The sequence below is a fragment of the Diadema antillarum genome, unplaced genomic scaffold, assembly GCF_040938485.1.
Source record: "Diadema antillarum isolate AM-2024a unplaced genomic scaffold, OU_Dant_1.0 scf00000042, whole genome shotgun sequence".
In the NCBI taxonomy this organism is placed as follows: domain Eukaryota; kingdom Metazoa; phylum Echinodermata; class Echinoidea; order Diadematoida; family Diadematidae; genus Diadema; species Diadema antillarum.
The window spans coordinates 260,410-282,983 of record NW_027270931.1 but is presented as its reverse complement, the minus strand read 5'-3'; the positions used below and the strand labels follow the sequence as shown (position 1 = coordinate 282,983).

The window sequence follows — 22,574 nt, the reverse complement described above, 5'->3', positions numbered from 1 at the left end:
ATATATATATATATATATATATATATATATATATAATACATTATATTAAAATGAGTCTATTGTACAATAAGATGAGATGAAAGTGAAATGAGAATACAAAACATTTCTGAAGCACCATCACAAAAGAAAATTGTGAACTATCACTCCAGTTATTGAAGGAAACAGGAAGAGACATACATAATGATATGACAATAGACTACAGTTAAAGCTCTCGAGATATAGTATCTTTATTTCACTTTATTTTGTAGTTGTTTTATTTCTGCACACACGTAAGCATGCCTTTACATAAAGATGTACAATCATGAAATGAATAATATAATCTAATGAACACCGAGGTCAAGCGATAAACTGTAAGAGTTCAAGCATGTACACTTTTCTTCACTCTGCCATGTATGCAGTCGACACGGTGGCCCACATGTCTTATCTCTATGGTAACGCAAATCCTCAGTCCTGTCTTTTAATAGTCGAGCTGACCTAGTCTTTACCAGTTCCTTATCTTTTGCACAGTGGACATCTTTGAGGGATTGAAATCTCACATATATATAATTTGGCTTTCAAAATTTTAAAATGAAAGAAAAAAATGTAGGAAAAAAATTATTTACTCAACAAGAACAAAGGTGGAAAGTGTGAATAAAAACAGAATACACAGTACTCTCAAGGTAATGGGAAACACAGAAAAGAAGATTGAGTAAGCATTAAAGACAGAAGATACTTGCTAATAGGAAGACAGAAAAAATAAAACCCTTGTATTAGGAGTCAAATCTTGTCAGACGGGTATCAGAAACTCGACTAGAGTATATACTGTACAGTGCACTCCCGTTATATTGAACACAGTTGTACTGAAATTCCGGTTAAAACAAAGTAAAAATTCAGGCTGCAACGTTATCCACACTATGTATTTTTATTGTTTATTTGTTTGGTTATAACGAAATTTCGATATAACAAAAGAAAACTGCCGGTCCCGAGGACTTCGTTATAATGGGAGTCCACTGTATCTAGACTGTATCGGTCTTGTCAGCAATCCATAGACTAATTGCATACTAGAGATTTGGAAAACAGAGAAGTGGGGGAAAAAGAATAAGTGAAAGAAAGGATCCAAAGTCTTGGCCAACATCAATCCACACATAGTCAGCACCATACAAGTGAAATTTCAGTATCTATCCCTTCCCACTAACTTCCAAGCACATGGTACATATTTGTACACAAAGTCTACGGTCTCTGTCACTCTCTCTTTTTGTCTCCTTCACACAGTAATATTCACAAAAATCTAATAAGCACCAATTCAATGATGATTGCAGATATAAAATTAAACACAATACACAAACTCAAATATCCTATGATACAAATAAAACATATAATCAACACCTTTTTTTTTCTCATAAAGACGAAAATACATTAATTTCTAGTGTTATGCCTATTAAGTACGACTTCTCAAAACCATAACTTGTAAACAGTCTGGAACTGTAACACGTGCCTCTGAAATAGGAACTTCTTTGCATAAACATTTATCAGTGTAAGAATGAAGACTACTACAAAACTTTCCACAGCAACCAGTGCACATTTGCTATTATAAGACCATAATGCGGTTAATGCCACTGTAAAATCCCTAAGGCAGAGGGATAAATCTGAACATGAAGCTAGCCCGTTGTCCCTTCACGTGCCAGGGACTTTGGACAGTGTGTACAACAATGTGGGGTTTTGGTACCTTTTGGCACTCAAAGCACATAAAAATGGTTATGAGTATCTTGACCTAGACTCCTAATCATGGATCTTAAAAGCTATATTTTGCAATACATATATGATGCATTTTTTTTTCTTTCTTTTTCCACATAGAAGTTGCCTCATTTTGATACATCATCCATACTGAAATATTGATTATCTTTTCGTCATTAAAGTGCAGTGCATGAGAACAGTTTACGAGACTTCATGGTGCTTTGCGTAGTGACTAAATATATTTCATTCTTTTTCCGCAGCAAGTTTGACCACATGACATTGTAGAGACAAAGGGATACATTTGTGATAAAAGCTGTGTGGAAGTGGATAAAAAATATAATGCCCTGAACTATGAATGTCCAATTCTGACTCATAATTACCCCTTGAAGAATTATAACGCCAATCACTTGGCACACACAGACAAATCTTGACCGTAATGTGCTTTTTCTTTTCTTTTTTTTAAAGGTAGAACTCCTCTTTAGAAATTCTTCCATAAGTATCCACAATTTTTTTTTTTTTTTTTTGTCTGAAATTGGGTGGTTTATCTTTGCAACAAACCTGTGCCAAAACATGATGAGAAAAATCCAAACATTATCTTCCTCCAAAAAGATCCAGGGTGTCTTTCTTCTGTCCAAGAAAAAGAGCCTTTAAAATTTTTTTCAGGGAATGATGTACTGTTATCACTATCACCACCACCTCCCCCCTAATCCCCAAGAGATGAACTTGGGTGTGGGGGTGGTGGCTCATTTCTTGCTGCTGTTGTTGCTGCATCAATGTGATGTATTTTTATGACATAATAGCGATGCACCCATTATCAGACCAGGGCCCTGTTTTATGAAGAGTTAAGATTGATTATAAAGTTGATTTCAACTCTAAGTCTATGGCAACCTGTATGGTAAGGACATTTAAAATCGATTTTATCTTTTGATAAAACGGGGCCCTGTAATGGTCAACAAATAAAAATGCCCTCCTAGAATTTGTTTTTTCACCTTTTGCTTGTATTCAATGAAGAGTTCCAATATCTACAAATGATTATAAACATGGTCTGATGGACAAATCCTAGTGTTGAACTACTGGTAAATGAGCAGAGTGCAGTAGAAAGGGGTTTTCTTTCATAATGCATCTTTCACCGTTGTAAAAAATGAGAAAAATAAGACAAGTCTGAGTAAAAGTTGTCGTAGGTCAGGTGTACTTGCACATCACAGTCTGTTCTTGCTACATATTTGCAGTGACATCTCGGAATCAAGGTTTGTCGTATATAGTCTAGATACACACCAATCACTGAGCACAGTCCTTAATTAAATACACTTATTGTACAATCACCACCAGCTCAACTAACTTGTTACCAGTAATCGTACCTTGATTATGTGCTCAATCTATTTACACACTACGCGATTGAATCATAAATATTGAAATAACAGCTGTCAAGTCTACATATTTGTGTCAATAATCTATCTGCTACATGATTTTCAAGGATTTAGTCATTTCTTTTCATTTTCTTTCTTTTTTTCTACAAAAAATGTCAAGAATTATGTACACCAACTTACATTTCATACAAATCAGTTTTGATTTTATCACCGTATTGAAAATATGTAATTTATTCATGCCTTATGGAATGCAACATTTTCTTGGGAAAAAAAGGTGACACGATGGAAACTCCACTTGCACAAAATATCAGGATTATTGCAAAGCTTGTTATTAGTGTTTTTTTTCAACAAGTTTCCATGGCAACAGCAAGAAGATGACAATTGGTAATCACATCGAATTTCTGTTTGCATACATGTATGCAACGGCAAATGTTATACAAAGATATACACAGATATTCATACTGGCGCCACAGAGACATCCATCCACACTGTAATATTGTCCGCTACAAAACAGCAACACTTTATCAAATACAATGGGACTAACATACTGATATTTTCTATGCATGCCTGCTTGTTAAAGCATTCTGTGGCCTCTCTTCTTTTATCACAATCTAGAAGAAAGATCTAAGGTCAGATACACTGCAAAGTTATTGTAGACAAACGGCCAAGTCGTTTAGAGTGAAACCATCGCAAACGGGGATTATAAGTTTCTCTCTGTTTCACTGCAGTGTGAAGGGAGATAAATATCATGAGTGCATATTCAACAAAAACAAATGTGACTGCAATCACCCATATTACTCAAAAGTACCTCGTGCATAAACATAGCCACACATACCCAACTCCTTGTTAACAGTCTGAAACAGATTGTGATCTTCCAAAAATTCAAACTCCTGTACGGTTGATACACAAAATTGTATGCCATAAAGGTGTACTACTATACCTTGTGAGATTTTCCGGGAATACAAAATTGGACTGTTTCTTCCAAAACAACTTTCTTTGTAACAAAACTATGCCAGTGTTTTGAAAAGATGAATGAAGAGTTCTTTTTTAATCACCATTTCTATTCATTTCATACATGTCTTGTTTTGCTACATGTAGGTTCGGGTCTGTTTTGTGACTGAAACGGGAACCAACAGCAAAGGCATGCACAGACATCAGCCAAAGGAGAACACACAAGGGTATTAAACTATAAAAACTGAATAGTCAATGCTCATCGCACTGAAGGATTATTAAAACCTATTGCTGCATGTATTTGGCCTTCTATTGCATGCAGACAGGTATACTTGATGATACAAGAACTACTGCAATGTGAGTAAATCTGAGTTGCTCAGGGGTTATGTGTAGTTTGGGTGTATGAAACACGTACATGTAAACTTGATCTTCTCTGGCTAACAATTCCCGACATCTTCGGTTCTCTCTTGTTCTCTTCAAGACACACACACATACACTCACACACACATTCCACGGTAATTGCATTTTGATTTTACAAGGGCTATTGTGATGTAATCATCACTGGTACCAGAACAATGTCAGTGAGACAGAGAGGTTTTGGTTTTTTTTATACTGAAGAAGACAAGCATTTGACGCTGTCTACACAGAATCATTAATATCACATTACAGAAATGGAAACAAAAACTTCGGCTGGTTTCGTAACAACTCATTCAAACAAATGTCACAACAAGATACGACGCTACCCTCATGGCAAGAAATCTTACTTGACAGCGATGGGGCTGTTCTGACCAGCAATGAATGTACAGAAAAATAAATAGATCATTCTTTGTCTGGTGAATTGAAGGTATTTACAATCTATATTTGTAAAACATGCGAGACACATTGAAATAAATTGATCTTTACACACTATACTGTTTTACTACTTGAGCAAGGTGCAAAATCGCACCCCACGAGTGGTGCAGCTGGAATTATCCTAACTTAGAGTTGATATCTTAAGACTGGCTAAGCTATTTCTGTCGAATATCATGCTCTACTCCAACTTATGACCAATTACCATAATCACCATGGACCTGCAAAGAATATATTCACAACAAGAAACTTGTATCTTCCGCGGACATGACATATTTACAAGTATAGATATGCAATTTAATTGTTCTTGGCTTTTGTTGGTTATTCTTTTAATAGCAACAGCTTTCATATCCTTACAGTGCATCAGAAATGGAACATCGCGGAGAGAGTTTGTACTTACATTTCACGAAGTACTGCTGAGAGTTTACAAAAATATCACATCATTTGTCTTACACAACATCTTTACAATACACAAGGAGCAGCAAAATACAGATGCGAGATTTACATTCACATATTTGGCTCTTCTTTTCAATGACCGCAAACACACGGAGCAATTAATTAATAGCGTGACTGCCAATATGGCTTGTACTTTATGTCTTGCTTCCACGCATCCTGTCATTTCATCGACAAACAATCATCCTAAAAGTGGAAAATAAGAGAAAAGGAATATACCAAAATTGGGAAAATTACCCATTTGGCAAGCTGATCAATAATGTCCTTACAAGATACAATGTAAGGGGCACTGCAAACGCTTTCCACAAATACTAACCACTCTGGAGTCATGTGCTTCCCTTTAATAGTTAGGAATATTTGAATTCTTTATTAGTTATGTATACTTGAAATCTTTAAAAGTTTGGTAATATTTGAAATTTGTAAAAAAAAATGAAATATGTTTAAACATCATGCCTGGTTAAGATGCTTGTTCAAAGTTTACACAACTGCACAAGTAAAAAAAAATCAGCCTATATTTCTCTCTTAAAAAGCAAATTTCCAATGTACTTTGTATAACTTTAAAGCAACAAGATTATTGTCAACTTCATTATTTTTGCTTTTTTTTAATAGTTTTTCTTCTTCTAACACCTGCTAACTCCTCTGCAAATGTTGTTGCTGCTTTCACTACTCTTGATCTTGAAGAGAAAGGAATGAATTGGGCTCCCTGTCACAGACTTAGATACTCATTATACGTGAAGAGTTTTATCGCAACATGAATCAAGCACCATTTTAAGACATTCGAAATTTAGTCCATCATCGGACAGAGCCAAATAACACCTTTCCAAAGATATCGCACTTGTTGCATAACAAGGAATACGCTTTAAGTTATGATAAAAAATATCTCACACTTCCATATTGTTTTCTTTGTTTTTAGCAGGTTTTATCGCAAATGAACTGACAAGAACGGAGTTAAGTCATTTTGTGATAAAACTCTTCATATACTTTCTGTGTCAGCCCACTGCAAGTTTCTAAACTGATCATAACATGTTTTAGCAACTATGTGCCCTTCTCATGTTAACATACAGAGTGTATTTGCAATGACAGTAATCATACATTTCTCCTCAATGTCTTGCAACATTTTCCCCCATGAACAGTAGGGAGTTGTTTTAAATTTCAATTTCATTCGTAGAATGTAATCAGTCATTATTTATCACTTATAATTGTCGCATAAATTATCATGTCATTATCTATCCACACAGCTGGCATTTGACCTCGTCCACGTGTCCTGAGCTGTTTATAGTACCTTTGGTGATTGGCCACACCTACTTTTTGCCACTCCCACCTCATGGATGTGGCCACGCCTCTTCACACATGATGCCCAGGTAGTCATGCCCCTTCTGTGATGTCCTCTATGGGAACCTGCATCCACACATTCTACAAGAACAAACAACATATATATACCAATTACTAGCATGTAACGGCAAATCTACAGGCATAAAAATTGTACAAGACTGGTCGTGTCTCATTTTGTACTTGTCATTCACAGCAAATTTGACACAGCTAGGACATGATAATGAATACCTTTACTTGCAGAAAATCTTTTGTATTAATCTGAGTTTCTCTGTGAATACAACTCATGTTATAACGAATTTCCTGGGACCAGCAGTTTTCCTTTGTTATATCGAAATTTGGTTATAGCTGAACAATGAAGTATATAAAGATATATGTAGACAATAATTTGGGGACCCGGATATTTTACTTCATAGTAACAAGAATTTCATTGTAGTTACAATGGAGTGCACTGAATATTAAAGTAACCACTAGGTTGTTATCTAATCAACTCAATATCTACAGATGCCACTTCACTATCAGTCAAAAACTGAGGAATAAAGAGATTCATTTCATACTTTGGCTGATTAGCTCCCATCTTACTGATTTTGATATGACTTGGATTAGATCCAATTATATTTCATTCAACTCCTGATCTGTGATGATTACTTGTCCCAAAAAGGAACGACGATTGACATCACATGCATTCTCCAATTACTACTTCCAAAGATGCTAAATGAAGCCCTGCCAGCTACAATTGTATGTCAGGCCAATGAGTATCCCTTGACAATGAATCACACCCATCAACTAACGACAAGTCACAATTATTGAAGAAATGGTGGCAGATGCTGGAGGAGGAGAAAAGGAAAGGGTAATGAATCCCACTGAAGGCCACTGTTTTCCCTGACAGATCATCAGACAATAAAGTAGAAAACAGCCCAGGCAAATGACATTACCTCTCTAGTGTGGCACGTCCATCTCAATATTGACTCGTCGTCGCCATAGTAACCGGCACAGCTGACGACAGATGGCTGCTTGTCCTCCAGACTGTGGGGGAAAGTAGAACACATACCATGACAAATGCCAAAATTAGAACTACATATAACTGGCAATCAGTGCGCCAGACATGAATGGCACTCTGAAGTCTGTGAGATAAAAATAAAACTTCCTAATTGAAGACTTGTGCTACTTAAAAACCAATTCATGCACACACACAAACACACACACACACACACACACACAGAGAAAAGTTTGTGTGGGAAGATCTGCGTGCACATCAAGGTTGAGACTTCTGTGGCAATGACATTATCACCTCAAATTATTTGAAAGAAAACATGAGGAGCTTTAAGAATCATTAATGTTCTGACTTTATACTTGATTTGAATGGAACTTCTACCATCCTGTTTGCTAGTTTTACTCCATTTTTATCAACTAAACATTGAGTCACTTTGCATTAAAGAAACTCTGAGAAATGCCACAGACCTTGTCAAGACGAGGATGCGAACTTGATGCTCCGATATCTTCCTCTTGGCCTCACACCTCAGCTCACACTGCTGGTAGACATCAATCTCTGAGGGGTCAAAGGTCATGCCGTTAGAAGACAGCATCGAGAGCCTGGATGAGCTGCAATTCTCGTCCGGTACCATCAGCATGTCATGAGTGGCCTGCCCCGCCCCATTTGGTATCTCAGGCGTGTCCGGTAGTGGGGCGTCGACCTTGGTGTCCACGCCGTAACGGGAGCCTCGCCTGGTCTCCTCCCGCAGTTCCCGACTGTAGCGGTACTTTCGCTGCTTCTTGGTGGACGTCCGGTGGGTCAGCTTACCTAGCATGGATTGCACCCTGTCCTTGGACTTGATGTGGTGTGTGCCCGTCCTGCTTGGTGGAGATGTTGAGTCTTCTCCAGACTTTTCACTGGACGATGACTTATGCCGCGGGTTGAGAAGCTTCTTCAGGTTGCGGGGGCTGTCCAGGCGCTTCCGCGTGTTCTTCGCGCGGCGGCTCTTCATGGCAAAGTCCCGTGCCGCGTGCTTCCCGTCCCCGCTCTTGACGTCGGCGTCAAAGATGGCCGGCTCCACTTCGAGCGCGCCTTCGTCGTCCTTGCCGACGACGACAAACTCCTCCAGGGTCTTCGACTTCCTCATCTTGGATTCGGCCGTCTCAATGACGGGCAGCGTCAGCTCTGCTCGGCGGCTGTTGATGTTGTTCCCTTCCTCTCCCTCGACAGCATTCTTTGGTCCTTGCTCCTGTACTCCATTCTTTTTCCTCTCCCCCTCCTCCTCATCATCTTCATCACCAGACTTGAGCGCCTCTTTGCTCCCACCCATCCCGCTGTCCACAATGTTCTCCTGAGAGCTCCTCTCGGCTTCCGACATCTTCTCATCTTCCGAACCAGTGGCATCTTCATCGCTCTGGTAGACGACTCCTTCATCTTCATCTGCATTTGACCTGACATCGAGCTCTTCCACAGACCTGCTGCAAACAATACAACAATCAGAACATTATTACCAAATCAAGGTTTTACATATTTCCTTTCTAATGCAAATTTCATCTTACAGACCCAGCTTTAATACTTCAAAATAGTTCTTAAATGTGAGTTAGGGATAGAAACAATCAATATAAAAAAAAAATGAATTGGTATAATTTATGTTAAGTACTGTTAAATACGCAAAATGTGAACAATAGTTATAATAAAAATGTTTCTAGACTAAACACTCTACAGTTATGGTTTATTGAGAAAAATAGTGATATCTTCTTTTATTTTAGGCTTTATTGCCAAATTTTTACATGGTAGGATGTCTTGTAATACAACTGACCTACACATATTCAACAAATGTGGTATTTCAAACATTTTTGAAATCACTGCTCCAAATGGTAAACAATACCTTTAATATAATAGCATGATAAATTAGCAATAGTCAGGTAATGGTACATACTACACTGTAGGTGTAAAGTGCCTAGTGAGACGAAAAAAGTGAGACTATTTTATAAAGCAAACTCGTTGCTACTCGTCAAGAAGACATAGGTTGCTCTTCTTGTTCTCACCTGCTGATTGGTTTTGCTGCTGGATATTCCACCTCCACCACATCATAAATGGCCAGATGACCGTCAGCTGTGCCCACCCAAAGTGTGTTGTTGTAGGGCAGAACAGCAGTAATCCTAGACATGAACGGCTGGTCATTCTTCACCTGAATGGCAGAATAAAGACATTCTATTTAAGTCAATCCTGAGACAGCTCATCAACTTCCAGGTGAAATTTCCCTAATCTCCAGGTATTTGATGGTACAGCAAATATGATGCAGACAAGGTACTACAAAGATGTATCAATTTTTTTTTCCAAAAAGAAGCATTAGTCCGAATTCACCACACACTGGTCCCCCCAAAATAAAAGAACTATCGAGCAGTAGGCCCTACACTGTTTTGAGCATTGACCTCACAAAAACCCTCTCTTCATGACTCCTACCAATACATATAATGCTTGAAATATAGTGTTTGCATAAATCTTCTTTTTCTTCACCCCACAATCAGTGAAGTATGTTATGGAACAAATCGAGGTTGCCTACGTAGTTGGGCAAGAGAGCAAAATTTTGCTGGCCAATGCATGCTAATCCATCACCCATCAGCTTCTTGCTGGATAAACTGTAGATTTCAGTCACAAAATGGATTGACTATTAAAAAGACAAACTCTGACTGCACCCCTTGATTTTACATGAGGACTCAAAAAAGGTGAAATGGGTCAACTGAGTCAATCTTGAATTTTCATCTTTTCTGAAAGAGCTATATCCTTCTTCTACATTATTCTATAGTTTGGGATCATGACATGAATGGGAAAGTGTATTTTAAGCAATTTTCTACAACCCATTTTTTGGGGAGAATAGAATGATCAAGTATGTCATAGAGTTCCCTTTTCATTTCTTGAAATCCTTTACACACTCTTCACTTTCAAGTCTAATAACTTTTGAAAGGATAACTCCACTGCTTGAAAGTTGGCATTAATCATGGACAGAATGCGTTGATAGAACATGTTTAATTTCAGCTTAATCTGATAATCCCTTCATTGTTGTTGCTCCAGTGGTTTACATCCTGTGTTTTGTCCCTTTCATTGCACAGCTAGTACGACTTGGTAAAGATTACTGTAAAACGAGGAATGTTCGCGTGCATTTTAATTTCGCGAATTTCGCAAGCGCCAAGATTCACAAAATTAAAATGCACGCGAAATTTCTTGTCTACACTATATGCATTGAACGCCAGTGGCAATTCGCGAAAGTTTCATGCCACCAAAAAGGCCGTCGGCTCCAATTCCCGAAAATTTCATGCCGCAAATATATCATGTTTTACAGTAAGCGCTTGAATAGAACCTGTACTTCAGAGCCTCTTTTCTCAGTTCACACTATTCCAGAGTGTGCTTTCTTTCTAGTAGGTTAGGGGAGTCCATTTGAATTGAGTTATACATCATTTTAAAGCTTAGAGTCTGCTCTTTAAGAATCTGCCCTTAACCAAAAATCCATGTCTGGCGACTGTCCTTTTTGTTGGTTTTGTGATGCAGGGTCACATATGCAGATTAACTAGCAGACCATGACAATTATGGAAAGATACAACTATTGCTCCAGTAAGACAAAGGACAGAAGCAGAGAACAAAGTGTGACTATGCAAGTACTATCAACCCATTGAAGACTAGTCCCGAGTACACTCGGGCAGGTGTCTATAGATAATGTGTGACATAGTAAAGTCAGCTCATCCTCAATGGGTTAACATTTCTTTCCATTGCATACAGTACATTGGTCTCACCTTGTAGATGGGCATCTGGTCAGATGAGGTGTTGTAGACAAGGAGACAGGTGAGGGAGTGGACGTCCCAGAGGGTGATGTAAGGTGACCCCCTCATGGTGATCCACGCCCCCCTCTGGCTGATGGTCAAGCTCTGAATGTGGACGTTGGTCTTCTTGGACACCTCAAAGCCATCAACAACATTGAGGGAGCTGCATAGGAGAGAGAAGCATGGGGGTTGTTTCATAATTTACAGACACCTTTACCCCTGGAAGATGGCTTTAATTTCATTTAATCTCTCATACCTCCAGACTGAAGTTATAGGCCAGTATGATTAACATCATTAAAAATAAATCTGTACATTTCAGGATAAAACAAATAATATTCCTAACAATCTAATAGCATACAATTGGGTACAAATGCCATCTACTGTCCTACTCCCATGAAATTCTTTCAGAAATGATTTCTAGTACAATTCTAAAGTATAGAAAGTCTTAATTGGCTAAATTCTAAATGGAATGAATTTCCAGTAAGCTCTATACTAAGAGCTTTGTGGTAGCATGATGGTGGAAAACTGGATATTGATTCATTTGCAAAGAAGGCATTTGCACAACTTAAAAACGAAAGAGAATAAAGCAGATGTGACATTCAACACTGTTATAGAAATGAAACTCTAGCATCGGTGATGCTAAAGCTACATTCTCAAATGATACCCTGCTTTACTGAGGGTAAATGCCACAGTTAAATTTTCATGCTACAAGTGAGTACATTTCCCCAAACCTCTCACCACAAACCAACACATTATGGTGACCAAAATGACTCTGTCCTAAAAGTTTCTACACCTCAAAATGGGGGAAATCCCCACCCCTCTTATCTCATGCCACCCACCTGTTCAGTATGTTGACCGAGTTGCCCGAGGCACACCAGATCTGATTGAGGTCCGGCACAAGCTGGACACACCTGACAGGTGAAGCCCCTATGGCGTGGTAGAAGACCTCCGACGGCTGGGAGTTACTGATGCCCTGGGGGGGAGGTGGGCAAGAAATTTGAAAATGCAATACTGTAAACGTGGAAATTTTCGCGGTACATTAATTTTCGCGGATTTCGCGATACGCTCGGCTAGCGCGAATTCAAAAACGCGCGAATATATCTTCACAATTTTCTACGCACGTTTTGAACGGGATGAATTGTGTGCGCTTCATCGATGATACTGCTACGTAGTACAATGTACAGGCATGTTTACGCTACTAGTACTGTGCGAAGAGACGATACCCTAGATTGCTGTGTACTGTAGCATGCATGTGTGCACCGCACGCATCGATGCTACAGTCCCCCATGACTACGGTACTAGAGTCACAGCTGTACTACGTATTTGAGTGCTTGTACTCGCAGTCAAGCCGCTCGCTACGTCGCTTGTCGTACGCTGGCATAGCAAGCTATGTAGCAGAGGCTTTGGATGAAAGCAGTGAATGTGTACTACAGTAAAGTAACCTGCTGCGGAGCGCGAATTTAAGAACCCGCGAATACGTTTTCGAGCCGCTCAGCGCGAAAAATTAATCGCGCGAAAATATTGACGTCTACAGTATCACTATGGACAGAAGATGAACTCTGTTCTTCTAGATGTTTTGATTTATAAAAGCTAAGAACTTCAAGAAATATTATACTTGAAATCACTTGATCTTTGGATAGAACACATCATTTCTGATGTGTGACTGGTGTGATCATGAATAAACAAGATCTCCTCTTATTCCTCTTAACCCATTGAGGATGAGTCCCGAGTATACTCGGGCAGGTGTCTATGGGAAGTGCGTGTTGTAGCAAAATCAAACCGTCCTCAACAGGTTAAAGAGTGTTAATTACCCTTTGTGAATGGCAGTATTTCAGTTTCAGAGAAAATGTATATGTGCATGAGCTTCAAGAATGATCAGTACTGGAACGAGTGAATGTCAAATATTAAATAAGATTGTGTACCATGGACAGTATGTATCATTAAAATTGAAAACAATGAAAGAGAGTAACTTCTTCTGAGTGAAATCTGAGTATTTAATTAGTTTTAGCTCTACCATTATTTTGCCTGCAGGTAACCACATAACATTTTTATCCTTTTTTGTGTTTTGAGTGCTGACTGGAACAGAAACACCCTATAGCGTTGTACAGAGTGTGCATAGTCCCTGTTACAGAAAGGGTTAATACCTCCATGACAGCTAGGGTGCCATCTGCTAGTCCCACATACACATTCCTGGTGCTGTCTTGGTGGACCACACACAGCGGGGTGTCTCGCAGTCTCTCACACCAGAGCTCTTGCCTGAAATAACCAAGGAGACAGGCAATGCAGCCATGAAAATAACATATAGCTGCCAAACACACAGACAATACTCATAATTCTTTTATGTGGAAAATGAATAACATTCCTTGCATGGAAAGATTCAAGTTGTATCTTAACAGAAAAAGAATTAAGTTTACAAAATGGCCAGTTATTGAAATTCAGTGTAATGTCATAACAAACTTTGGTTAAATGATCCAAGAGCAGAGCTGCCAACCACTGACAACCAAAAATGTTGTAGAGCCAAAAAACAAACACAAGAAATGTCATGCATCGAGACCATGTCCTACGGTATTATGCACGCTAAGAACTCATTACTCTTAATATTATCTTTTCATTCTAGTAATATGAATATGCTGGATGCAAATCACACTATATCAAATTTCAGAAAAATCATAATGTCAACATAAAAAGCAAATTTTCTTCTTTTGGATGAGGACAAAACATACCATGCCAACCACTGACAACCAGAAATGTTGCAGAGAGAGAGAGAGAGAGAGAAAAAAAAAAACATCGCGCATAAAGACCATCCAGTGGTATTGTGCATGCTAAGAACTGATTACTGTAAATATTACCTTTTGATTTTAGTGATATGAATATGCTGAATGCAAATCATACTAAACTGAATTTCAGAAAAATCATAATGTCAACATAAAAAGCAAATTTTCTTCTTTTGGATGAGGACAAAACATAAAGTCGAAACAGACTAGTTGGCAGCTGTGTCAAAGGAAAAAATGACAACTGAATAAAGCACAAAAGAATGTGACAATCAACAGGTTAATAAAAAGAGTATTTTATCTCTGCTGGACAAAGATTTACATACACAAATACACATTGCCACCATTTAGTTGAGTGATGAAAGAAAGACTACTTCACATATGAATGCATTTGGAATTCCAAATTCAAAACTTGGGACTGTCTTTTGAGATGTGACTTACTGAGTTTGCACATTGAAGAGGTAGAGAAACCAAGAGAGAGTTCCGAGTAGCACACAGTCTGGGCCAGCCATGGTCAAGCAGATCACACGGCTGTCCAACTATAAACATAACAACAATGTATGTGGCAAATAGATCAATGACGAATGTAGTAGACAAATGGTGTGTTGTTACAAACATCATCAAATAATTCAATCACAGCATCAAAAACATTGGCAGCGGTTTTCTGAGTTAAACTGCGTACACAAACTCGTCGTACATACACTGGTCTAGAATCATTCAATTCTTATCTACTGAACAGTCATACAAGGCATGTGCTATTTTCCATTTCTTTTTTAACATAAACAAAGCAAAGCCGACCACACAAATAGTGGCCCAGTAATCAAAGAGTACATGAGCATTAAAGGCCATGTAATTGTTAACATCTGTGGGTGACAGGTGAATGTGAAATATCAGGAAAGCACTAGATTTATGTCAGGACTATTTGGAGGTTTTGTGGCCCGACATATCATACTTTTAGTTGCCTAGGGCCACGTAGCAGGGACATAGTTAACGTTGAGCACTGTAAATACAACTGCAATGGATTTTTGAACATCTGTAGGTGACCAGTAGGTTTGTATGAGTGAATTCTCTGATAAAACAATACAAAAACATCATACAAAACTTTGCCTCACCCTGACTCCAATGTTCTGCTTGGAGCACAGCTTTACATCCACCCTACTGATCCAGCCCTGTCTGATGTCACCACGACACACCAACAAGCCACCTGAAATGAACCAATCACAGTCAAGAGGTAAAGCACAATGCAGGGTACTGACACAAGCCAACTTATTTCCTCTTTTATTCCCCTTAAAGGGAAATTCCATCTTAGTTTCCATTTTCTCAAATATTTGGACACAGACAAGACTTAATCTGCTAAGGAGATACAAAGTGATTCAAACAATCAAAAAAGAAAGACAACATATATATAATTGGATGAAAGGCAAGTGTCTTCACCTTCTATCTTCACCCCAAAGGATCCAGTTAAGATTTGTTTGTTTGTTTTATTTTTCCATCTGAGAAGATGGCTTGATAGCCCATATTCAGCTGCAAAAGCTGGTCCTCCATGGGGTCCAGTTGGATATGAGGCAGGACTACTTCACCAGGTTATGCAACCTGCTCTTTACGATGAATGTATGAATGAAGCGGGATCTTTTACGCGCATGCATTGTGACTCTTTCACACATGGGATCTCTATTTCATATCATATCCACAGGACAGAGTGTTTTGCCTCTCAATAGAGGGGAGTGTATGATTACACACAACACTGCTCAATTAGACTCGGGAATTGAGCACGAGCCCTTCGCGTCTGGAGGCAGATGCGCTACGGACAGAGCCAAATCAGCGCCCTGTGAACTAGGTCCATCTAACACCCACCTTGCGCATATTCCACCCCACAGTCCATCTTCAGATCCTGATCCGACGCCTCTATATGGCTCGGGATGTCTTCCCTGCTCTGCGCGGTGTCGCCCACCACAGTTGTTGTCGTTGTCGCGGTCGCCGAGAGGCTATTGGTCAGTCCCTCTTGCCGGTCAAACTCCTGCCGTGCCCGCTTCTGCTCCTCGTAGACCTTCTGGAGATTGTTCATGTAGTAGGCCTGACGCTCCTCAATCCAGCTCCAAGACTGAAAATCTTTACTGTTGTCCTTTACAATCTGTGTAGTCAGAGAAAACATCAATGGGGTACGGATTAATCAATTGTTTGAGATATGTCATTTCATTAAAAACAATAAGCAGAGCACTCCACAGAATAGAATGCTATGCAACATCAAGCAGTTTGTTTCATTCAGCTAATCAGACCTGAATTGTGGCTTGCATTACTATTATCCCATTGAGGATGGACTGATTTTGCTACAACACGCATTTGCCACAGGCACCTGCCTGAGTATACAGTACCTGGGACTCGCCCTCAACGGGTTAAATGCTTGTTCAAATAACAAATTGTCTTAATCAGAGATCTTTATAAAATATCTCTACAAAATAGTTATCCCCCAATCAAATCCCACTGGTGAAGTTATTTTTTTCCATTTGTTTCATCATTTGAATTGCTACAAAGTATACATACCAGCTAAAAGTCGACCCTATCTGAGAAAATAATTTTACCATCTCAGCTAATGAAGCCACAGGCCATTTATAATCTTCACTGGCCTATTTCCAAGTCAGAATAAATCTCTGTTTATAGATGAGGAACACAAGGAGGAAGAGGAGGTGGATCGAGGAGAAGCAGTAGGAGGCATGGTAACAGCAGCTAACCCTTTCTCTGCCATGGACTTTGACCAGTGTGTACAAGGCCATGGGGTTTTTGGTGTCAGTCAGTATGCAAAGCATACAAAGGGTTAACTCTTTCTGTGCCAGGACTTTGGACAGAGTGTACAATGTTATGGGGTTTTCTGTGTCAATTGGCACTCAAAGTACACAAAGGGTTAAACAGCACGAAACCGGGAAAGAAGATGTGTAAAGGGAAGAAAATGATAAACAGAGATGGAGCAGACTAGGGTGGCCATGTGAGGGCGCTCTTCACATATAATGAAGCCTTTCTGACTGACCTGGACCACTGTCTCCACGTTGTAGGTGAGCTTGCAGAGCTGCTTGGTGTCCTTGAGGAGGGCCAGGATGTCCTTCTTGGTGAGGAGGTCCTCTTCGTGGAGGTGGAGCAGCGCCATGGAGAACTGGAAGAGGACGTAGAGACCGTCCAGGAGGAAGCAGTCCCAGATCCTCAGCAAGGTCTGGAGGTTGAAGATGATGAAGAGGACGAGAAGGTGGTGGGGGAGGAAGAGGAGGAGAGGGGAGGTGGAGGAGGAGTAAGAGGAATGGGGAAGGGGAAGGGGGAGGAGGAGGAGGTGGGGGAGAGGAGAAGGTGGAAGGAGAGGAGAAGGAGGACATGGGAGGTGAAGGAGGAGGAAGAAGAGGAGGAGAAGGAGGGGGAAGAGGAGGAGAAGGAGGAGGAGAAGGAGGAGGAAGATGAGGAGGGGGAGGAGGAGGAGGAAGAGGAGTAGGAGGTGGAGGGAGAGGAGGAGATGGAGGGAGAGGAGGAGGAGAGGGAAGAGGGGGAGGAGGAGGAAGTGATGGAGGGAGAGGAGGAGGAGGAGATGGAGGGAGAGGAGGAGGAGAAGGAAGAGAAGGAGGAGGAGGAGGAGGAGAAGGAGGAGGAGGAGGAGAAGGAAGAGATGGAGGGAGAGGAGGAAGAGGAGAGGGAAGAGGGGGAGGAGTAGGAGGTGGAAGAGGAGGAAGAGATGGAAGGAGAGGAGGAGGAGGAGATGGAGGGAGAGGAGGAGGAGGAGGAGAAGGAAGAGGGGGAGGAGAAGGAGGAGGAGGAGGAGGAGGAGGAGGAGGAGGAAGAGGAGGAGCAGGCAGGAATGAATTGCGAAGAGAAAGAGAGGGGACAAGACACAAAGAGAAAATATGATTTGAACCTGCCTAGAAACACATGTGCACAGCAGGCACATGTACACTGGACCTGCACTGAAGTAGCAATTAAAGATTGAGATATGTTTCCCTCCTTTTTCACATCATCAAAACAGTTACCTGATGATTGTGCTATAACATGCAATTCATCAAGTACATAAAGAGACAAAAGCATACCTGTTGGAAATCTGAACACGATGCTTTACACAGTGAAAGTGGGAACATTCTGTTGATATACAAAACAATAACAGTTAGTTCCCCGCTAAAATTACAAGTTGAAACTGGCCAAGAAGTTAGCAAAACTGTCACACTTCCTACATCCTTGTTTACAATCTGATCTATTCCACATACATTGTAGGGCTTGTTTCTTGGAGATTCAGTTGAACACAGATAAAGTAAATGTACTATTATCTATTACCATTACTTTAGAGAGAATGCTGTGTTTCTAGCCCTCACAAATGAAGGCAGGAAGCCAATAATGCTGCTGTGTGCAGTCACATAAAAGAGAACAATTCACAATCAATTCCGCTGAAGTTGACAGGGATTACTCTCAAAGCACAATCCAGCAGATCTGAATAGAAATAAAAGGGACTGTTGCTTCATGTTAATACTGTCATTGGAGAAAGAATGCACTTCTATTTCAACAAAGCATTTTCTTTTTTTGGTCTGGAGCAATGCCATTAAAACATCTCTTTGTGGATCTCTCATTGCACCTCCAAGCTTTGCTTGAACTTGCAAAATAAGATGAACAGACACGGCAAAGAAAGAGACACAGCAATGGGGAAAACATCTGCTACTCACATTGAAGGGTACAACCTCAAAGTAGATGGCAAGGAACCAGTTGAGGGTAAAGGAACACATCTCCACCCCGACGTCATCCAGGTGAGCGTGTAACCGTGGCAACCGAGACTGGAGGATCTCCTTCAGGACGTACTGGTCGGCCTGGGCTCCAATCAGACTGGCGTCGAAGTAGTTGTGGGGGAAGTAGTACTCAACAACGGCGACCAGACACCTGGGGATCAGAAACATACCAGGGTTTTGAGATTCACTTTTCTCCACAATTCGCTGACAAGATAGATAAAGATAGACACACTTCTACAACCATTTTAACAGTCCATTTATGCTGCAATTTGGTAAAGGAATACTGATATATGAATAGGGTTTGATAGCGGTAAGAATACATAGGTAAACATAATCCTCATATGACAAATTAGGATCTAATAGATTGGACTTAGAATAATACTGATCCAAGTTCTATGATTGTTCATTGAGGTACAGTGTATGTCTTGATGAAAGGTTCAAAGATTACTCAGTAATACTTTGAGTCATTTGAGAAGTCAGATGTGCTCATCAATTCTAATCTGTTCTTTGGTCTGCTCTCTATAGTAAGCATTAAAAAGATTACAAGGAGTGAATACTGACCAGAAGGCTGTCTCAATGTCCATAAAGAGAAGACTCATGCCAGCGATGAAGTTCATGCCCTGACAGTAGCCAATCTCAGGGTTGTGAACGCAGAATGCCTCCAAGAGCTGCCTCAGCTGAGATATCTGGAATGAAAAGAAAGAAACAGTCTGAGTTTCTGTTCTAATCTGACATACGGCAACAGTTCTGAGTGATCTCAGATTTTCTCTCCTTTGTTTCCCATTTCAATGCCTTCTTTTTTTGCCATTCAGTAAAGGTATGCTTAAAAGTAACTGATCAGAGAGGGGGGATTATACAGTGCTTATGAATCTTTCAGTAATGCAATGACCTCACATTGCTGTATATCTGTGTCAAACCTTAATACTTTGATTTTTTTTTTTTGGGGGGGGGGGTGGTTATAAAAAAAATTGTGGTAAAATAGCAAATTGAAGTCCAATGATAGCCATTATGCACATCAAGGGCTAAAATGGCCCTATAAACTCTATGAGTCCATCAACTTTATGAGTCTGACTCTATCAACTCTATGAGTTTCAAATGAAACTTATAGAGTTGATTGACTAAAAACTACACTCGGTATAAGAAAGACTCTAATGGAATCATAATTCAACACTTGTAGTATACAATGTTAATCAAACTTTACAGAGAAGCATTACTCTGTGACACTGCCGTCAGTACATTTTGCATCACATAAAAGGACATCATGTTGGAAGTATGCTTGTGGTCAGCTCAGACTGGAGTAAGTGGTCAAACTGGACCTACCCCCTTGGAAGCCTCGTTGTTGAAGTGCGTGTTGTGTGGTATGGTCCTCAGGAGATCCAGGTTGATCTGACGGCGGTAGTCCTGGACCGCCGGCGACGTGTCGCACTGCTCGCACAACGACTGGAAATAGTTCTCTCCCTGAGTACACAGAGAGAATGAAAACAGATGTTCATACATAATATGTGACCCTGAACCACAAAACAAACAAAAAGACGCCAGACATGAAATTTCAGTTAAGAGCATATTCTGAAAGAGCAGACTTTTACCTTTAAAATGATGTACAGGATAACTCAAATCAAATGAACTCTCCAAACCTATCTGAATATTGGAAAGAAAGCACACACTCGGGATAAGTGTAAACTGAGAAAAGAGGCTCTGAAGTACAGTGTCTATTCAAGCGCTTAATCTTTACCAAGCCGTGCTGGCTGTGCAATGAATGGGACAAAAAACAGGATGTAAACCACCAGAAGAACAACAATGAAGGGATTATTAGATTAAACTGAAATTCATCATGCCTTATTAACACATTCTGAACTTAATTAATGCCAATTTTCAAAGCAGTAGCACCATCCTTTTAAAAGTTATAGGACTTGAAAGTGAAGAGTGTGTACAAGGTTTTTAAGAAATTAAATCAGGACTCTAAAGACACACTTAATAACACTATTCTGCCAAATAATGTTCCAGAAAAACTGCTAAAAAGTGCACTTTCCCGCCCGTTTTATGATCCCAAATATCAGCATAATGTAGACGAAGGCTTGCTCTTTCAGAAATTATGAAAAAGTCCAGATCAGCTCGGTTGACCCATTTCACCTATTTTCAGTCCTCACACAAAATCAGTGTGTGCGACTTTTTGTTCGTTTTGTGATGCACCGTCACATATTGATGGACTTTAACATCTTTACACTTGTATACAATCTTTGTCAAGGCTTGGCCCCATTTCATAAACAGTTGTCTGATAGCAACTCTTGCTGCAACTGGAAGAGTCATGGTAACGGGAGGAATCCTACCTCCCGATTGGCTCTTCCTACAAGACGTTGATATACATTATTATCCTACAAAGAGTTGCTATCCCAACAACTTACAGGTGTAAATGCAATGTGATTGTGGTTACCTTTGAAAGCTTTGATACAATGTTTGTCAAACTTGTCTGCCTTTTAATAGCTTGGATACAATCTTTGTCCGAGCTGGTTCCCTTTAACCCGTTGAGGACGCGCATTTCCAATAGTCACCTGCCCGAGTATACTCGGGACTCGTCCTCTACGGGTTAAAAGCTTCGTACAACAAAGCCTTTCTCCAGCACACTTTGAAACTGGAAGGAATTCTATTTTTAACTTCCCACAATCAGTCTCTCCCTCTCCCTTGGTTTAAGATTTATGAACATCCATAAACAATAACAGAACATAAATGGCTAATTGCAGTTGTAGTATACAAGCAAACAAAAGTCTGAACACAACTTTTTCTTTGTGAAGTGTTATGACACAAAGAGGGTAAATCACCTTTTCAATGGCAGGTAACAAAACCAATTCTCTTGAATTTGATGGGGCTTTATCAAAGTAAAATTCTAAATAAACAATTTGTGGTATTGTTATATTTCCTCAGGATACAATAAATGATGAAAATATGAAACCCACATCATGAAGTATCATGACATCACAGAATTCCCAATAGGAAATCTATAAGTATTTAACCCACACAATACTGAGAAATGTATGTCAGGATTATTGCAAACATGTGTTAAAAGATGATTATACTTCATATTTGATAGAAAACAAATTCATAAACCCACCTATCTCACATATTTCTGATAGTAGACCTTGCCCTTGGTGATAGATTAAAGATATTGACCATAGCTAATCTTGTGAACACAGGCATAAGAAATTGCATTAAAGAGTAGCCATTTCTGGTATGACCAAACAAAATGGCTATTTTACACTTTTCTATTATTCTATTATGGCAACACATCTTCATAGCTTTATCTTCTTTTGACTACTGAGTGCTTTATGTCATCAGAATCTCTTCAGAGGCAAATCACATCTTGATCAAATTGTGACGTTATTGCTTGCAACAAACTTACCTTCCCTTCCTTGATCGTCTTGACTCTGTCCATGATGAGCTGTGTCCACACCTCGCTGCGATACTCTGCAGGCACGCCACCATACACCAAATGATGCATCTCGGACTAAGGGGAAAGAAAGAGCAAGCACATACGAGAGAGAGGGAATTTACTGTGGGGTCTACAATTTCAAAGTCTTTATCATCACCACTCTTTAGATCACTATTCATCTGCA

At 39.8% G+C, this 22,574-nt stretch overlaps 1 protein-coding gene across 1 annotated transcript in view; it reads right to left on the bottom strand.

Moving 5' to 3' along the window:
- Positions 1–6,489: 6,489 nt before the first annotated feature.
- Positions 6,490–22,574, bottom strand: part of LOC139713064 (uncharacterized) — a 141,296-nt gene continuing 125,211 nt past the window's right edge. The window contains exons 15-29 of the mRNA XM_071624829.1: positions 22,361–22,465; positions 20,287–20,424; positions 19,528–19,652; positions 18,907–19,117; positions 17,247–17,426; positions 16,079–16,355; positions 15,337–15,428; positions 14,666–14,763; positions 13,598–13,709; positions 12,293–12,426; positions 11,427–11,616; positions 9,684–9,826; positions 8,124–9,113; positions 7,598–7,688; positions 6,490–6,746 (exon numbers count right to left, since the gene is read on the bottom strand). Of these exons, the coding sequence (XP_071480930.1) occupies positions 6,699–6,746; positions 7,598–7,688; positions 8,124–9,113; positions 9,684–9,826; positions 11,427–11,616; positions 12,293–12,426; positions 13,598–13,709; positions 14,666–14,763; positions 15,337–15,428; positions 16,079–16,355; positions 17,247–17,426; positions 18,907–19,117; positions 19,528–19,652; positions 20,287–20,424; positions 22,361–22,465 (2,934 nt within the window). The 3' untranslated portion in view covers positions 6,490–6,698. The remainder of the gene's footprint in view (positions 6,747–7,597; positions 7,689–8,123; positions 9,114–9,683; positions 9,827–11,426; positions 11,617–12,292; positions 12,427–13,597; positions 13,710–14,665; positions 14,764–15,336; positions 15,429–16,078; positions 16,356–17,246; positions 17,427–18,906; positions 19,118–19,527; positions 19,653–20,286; positions 20,425–22,360; positions 22,466–22,574) is intronic.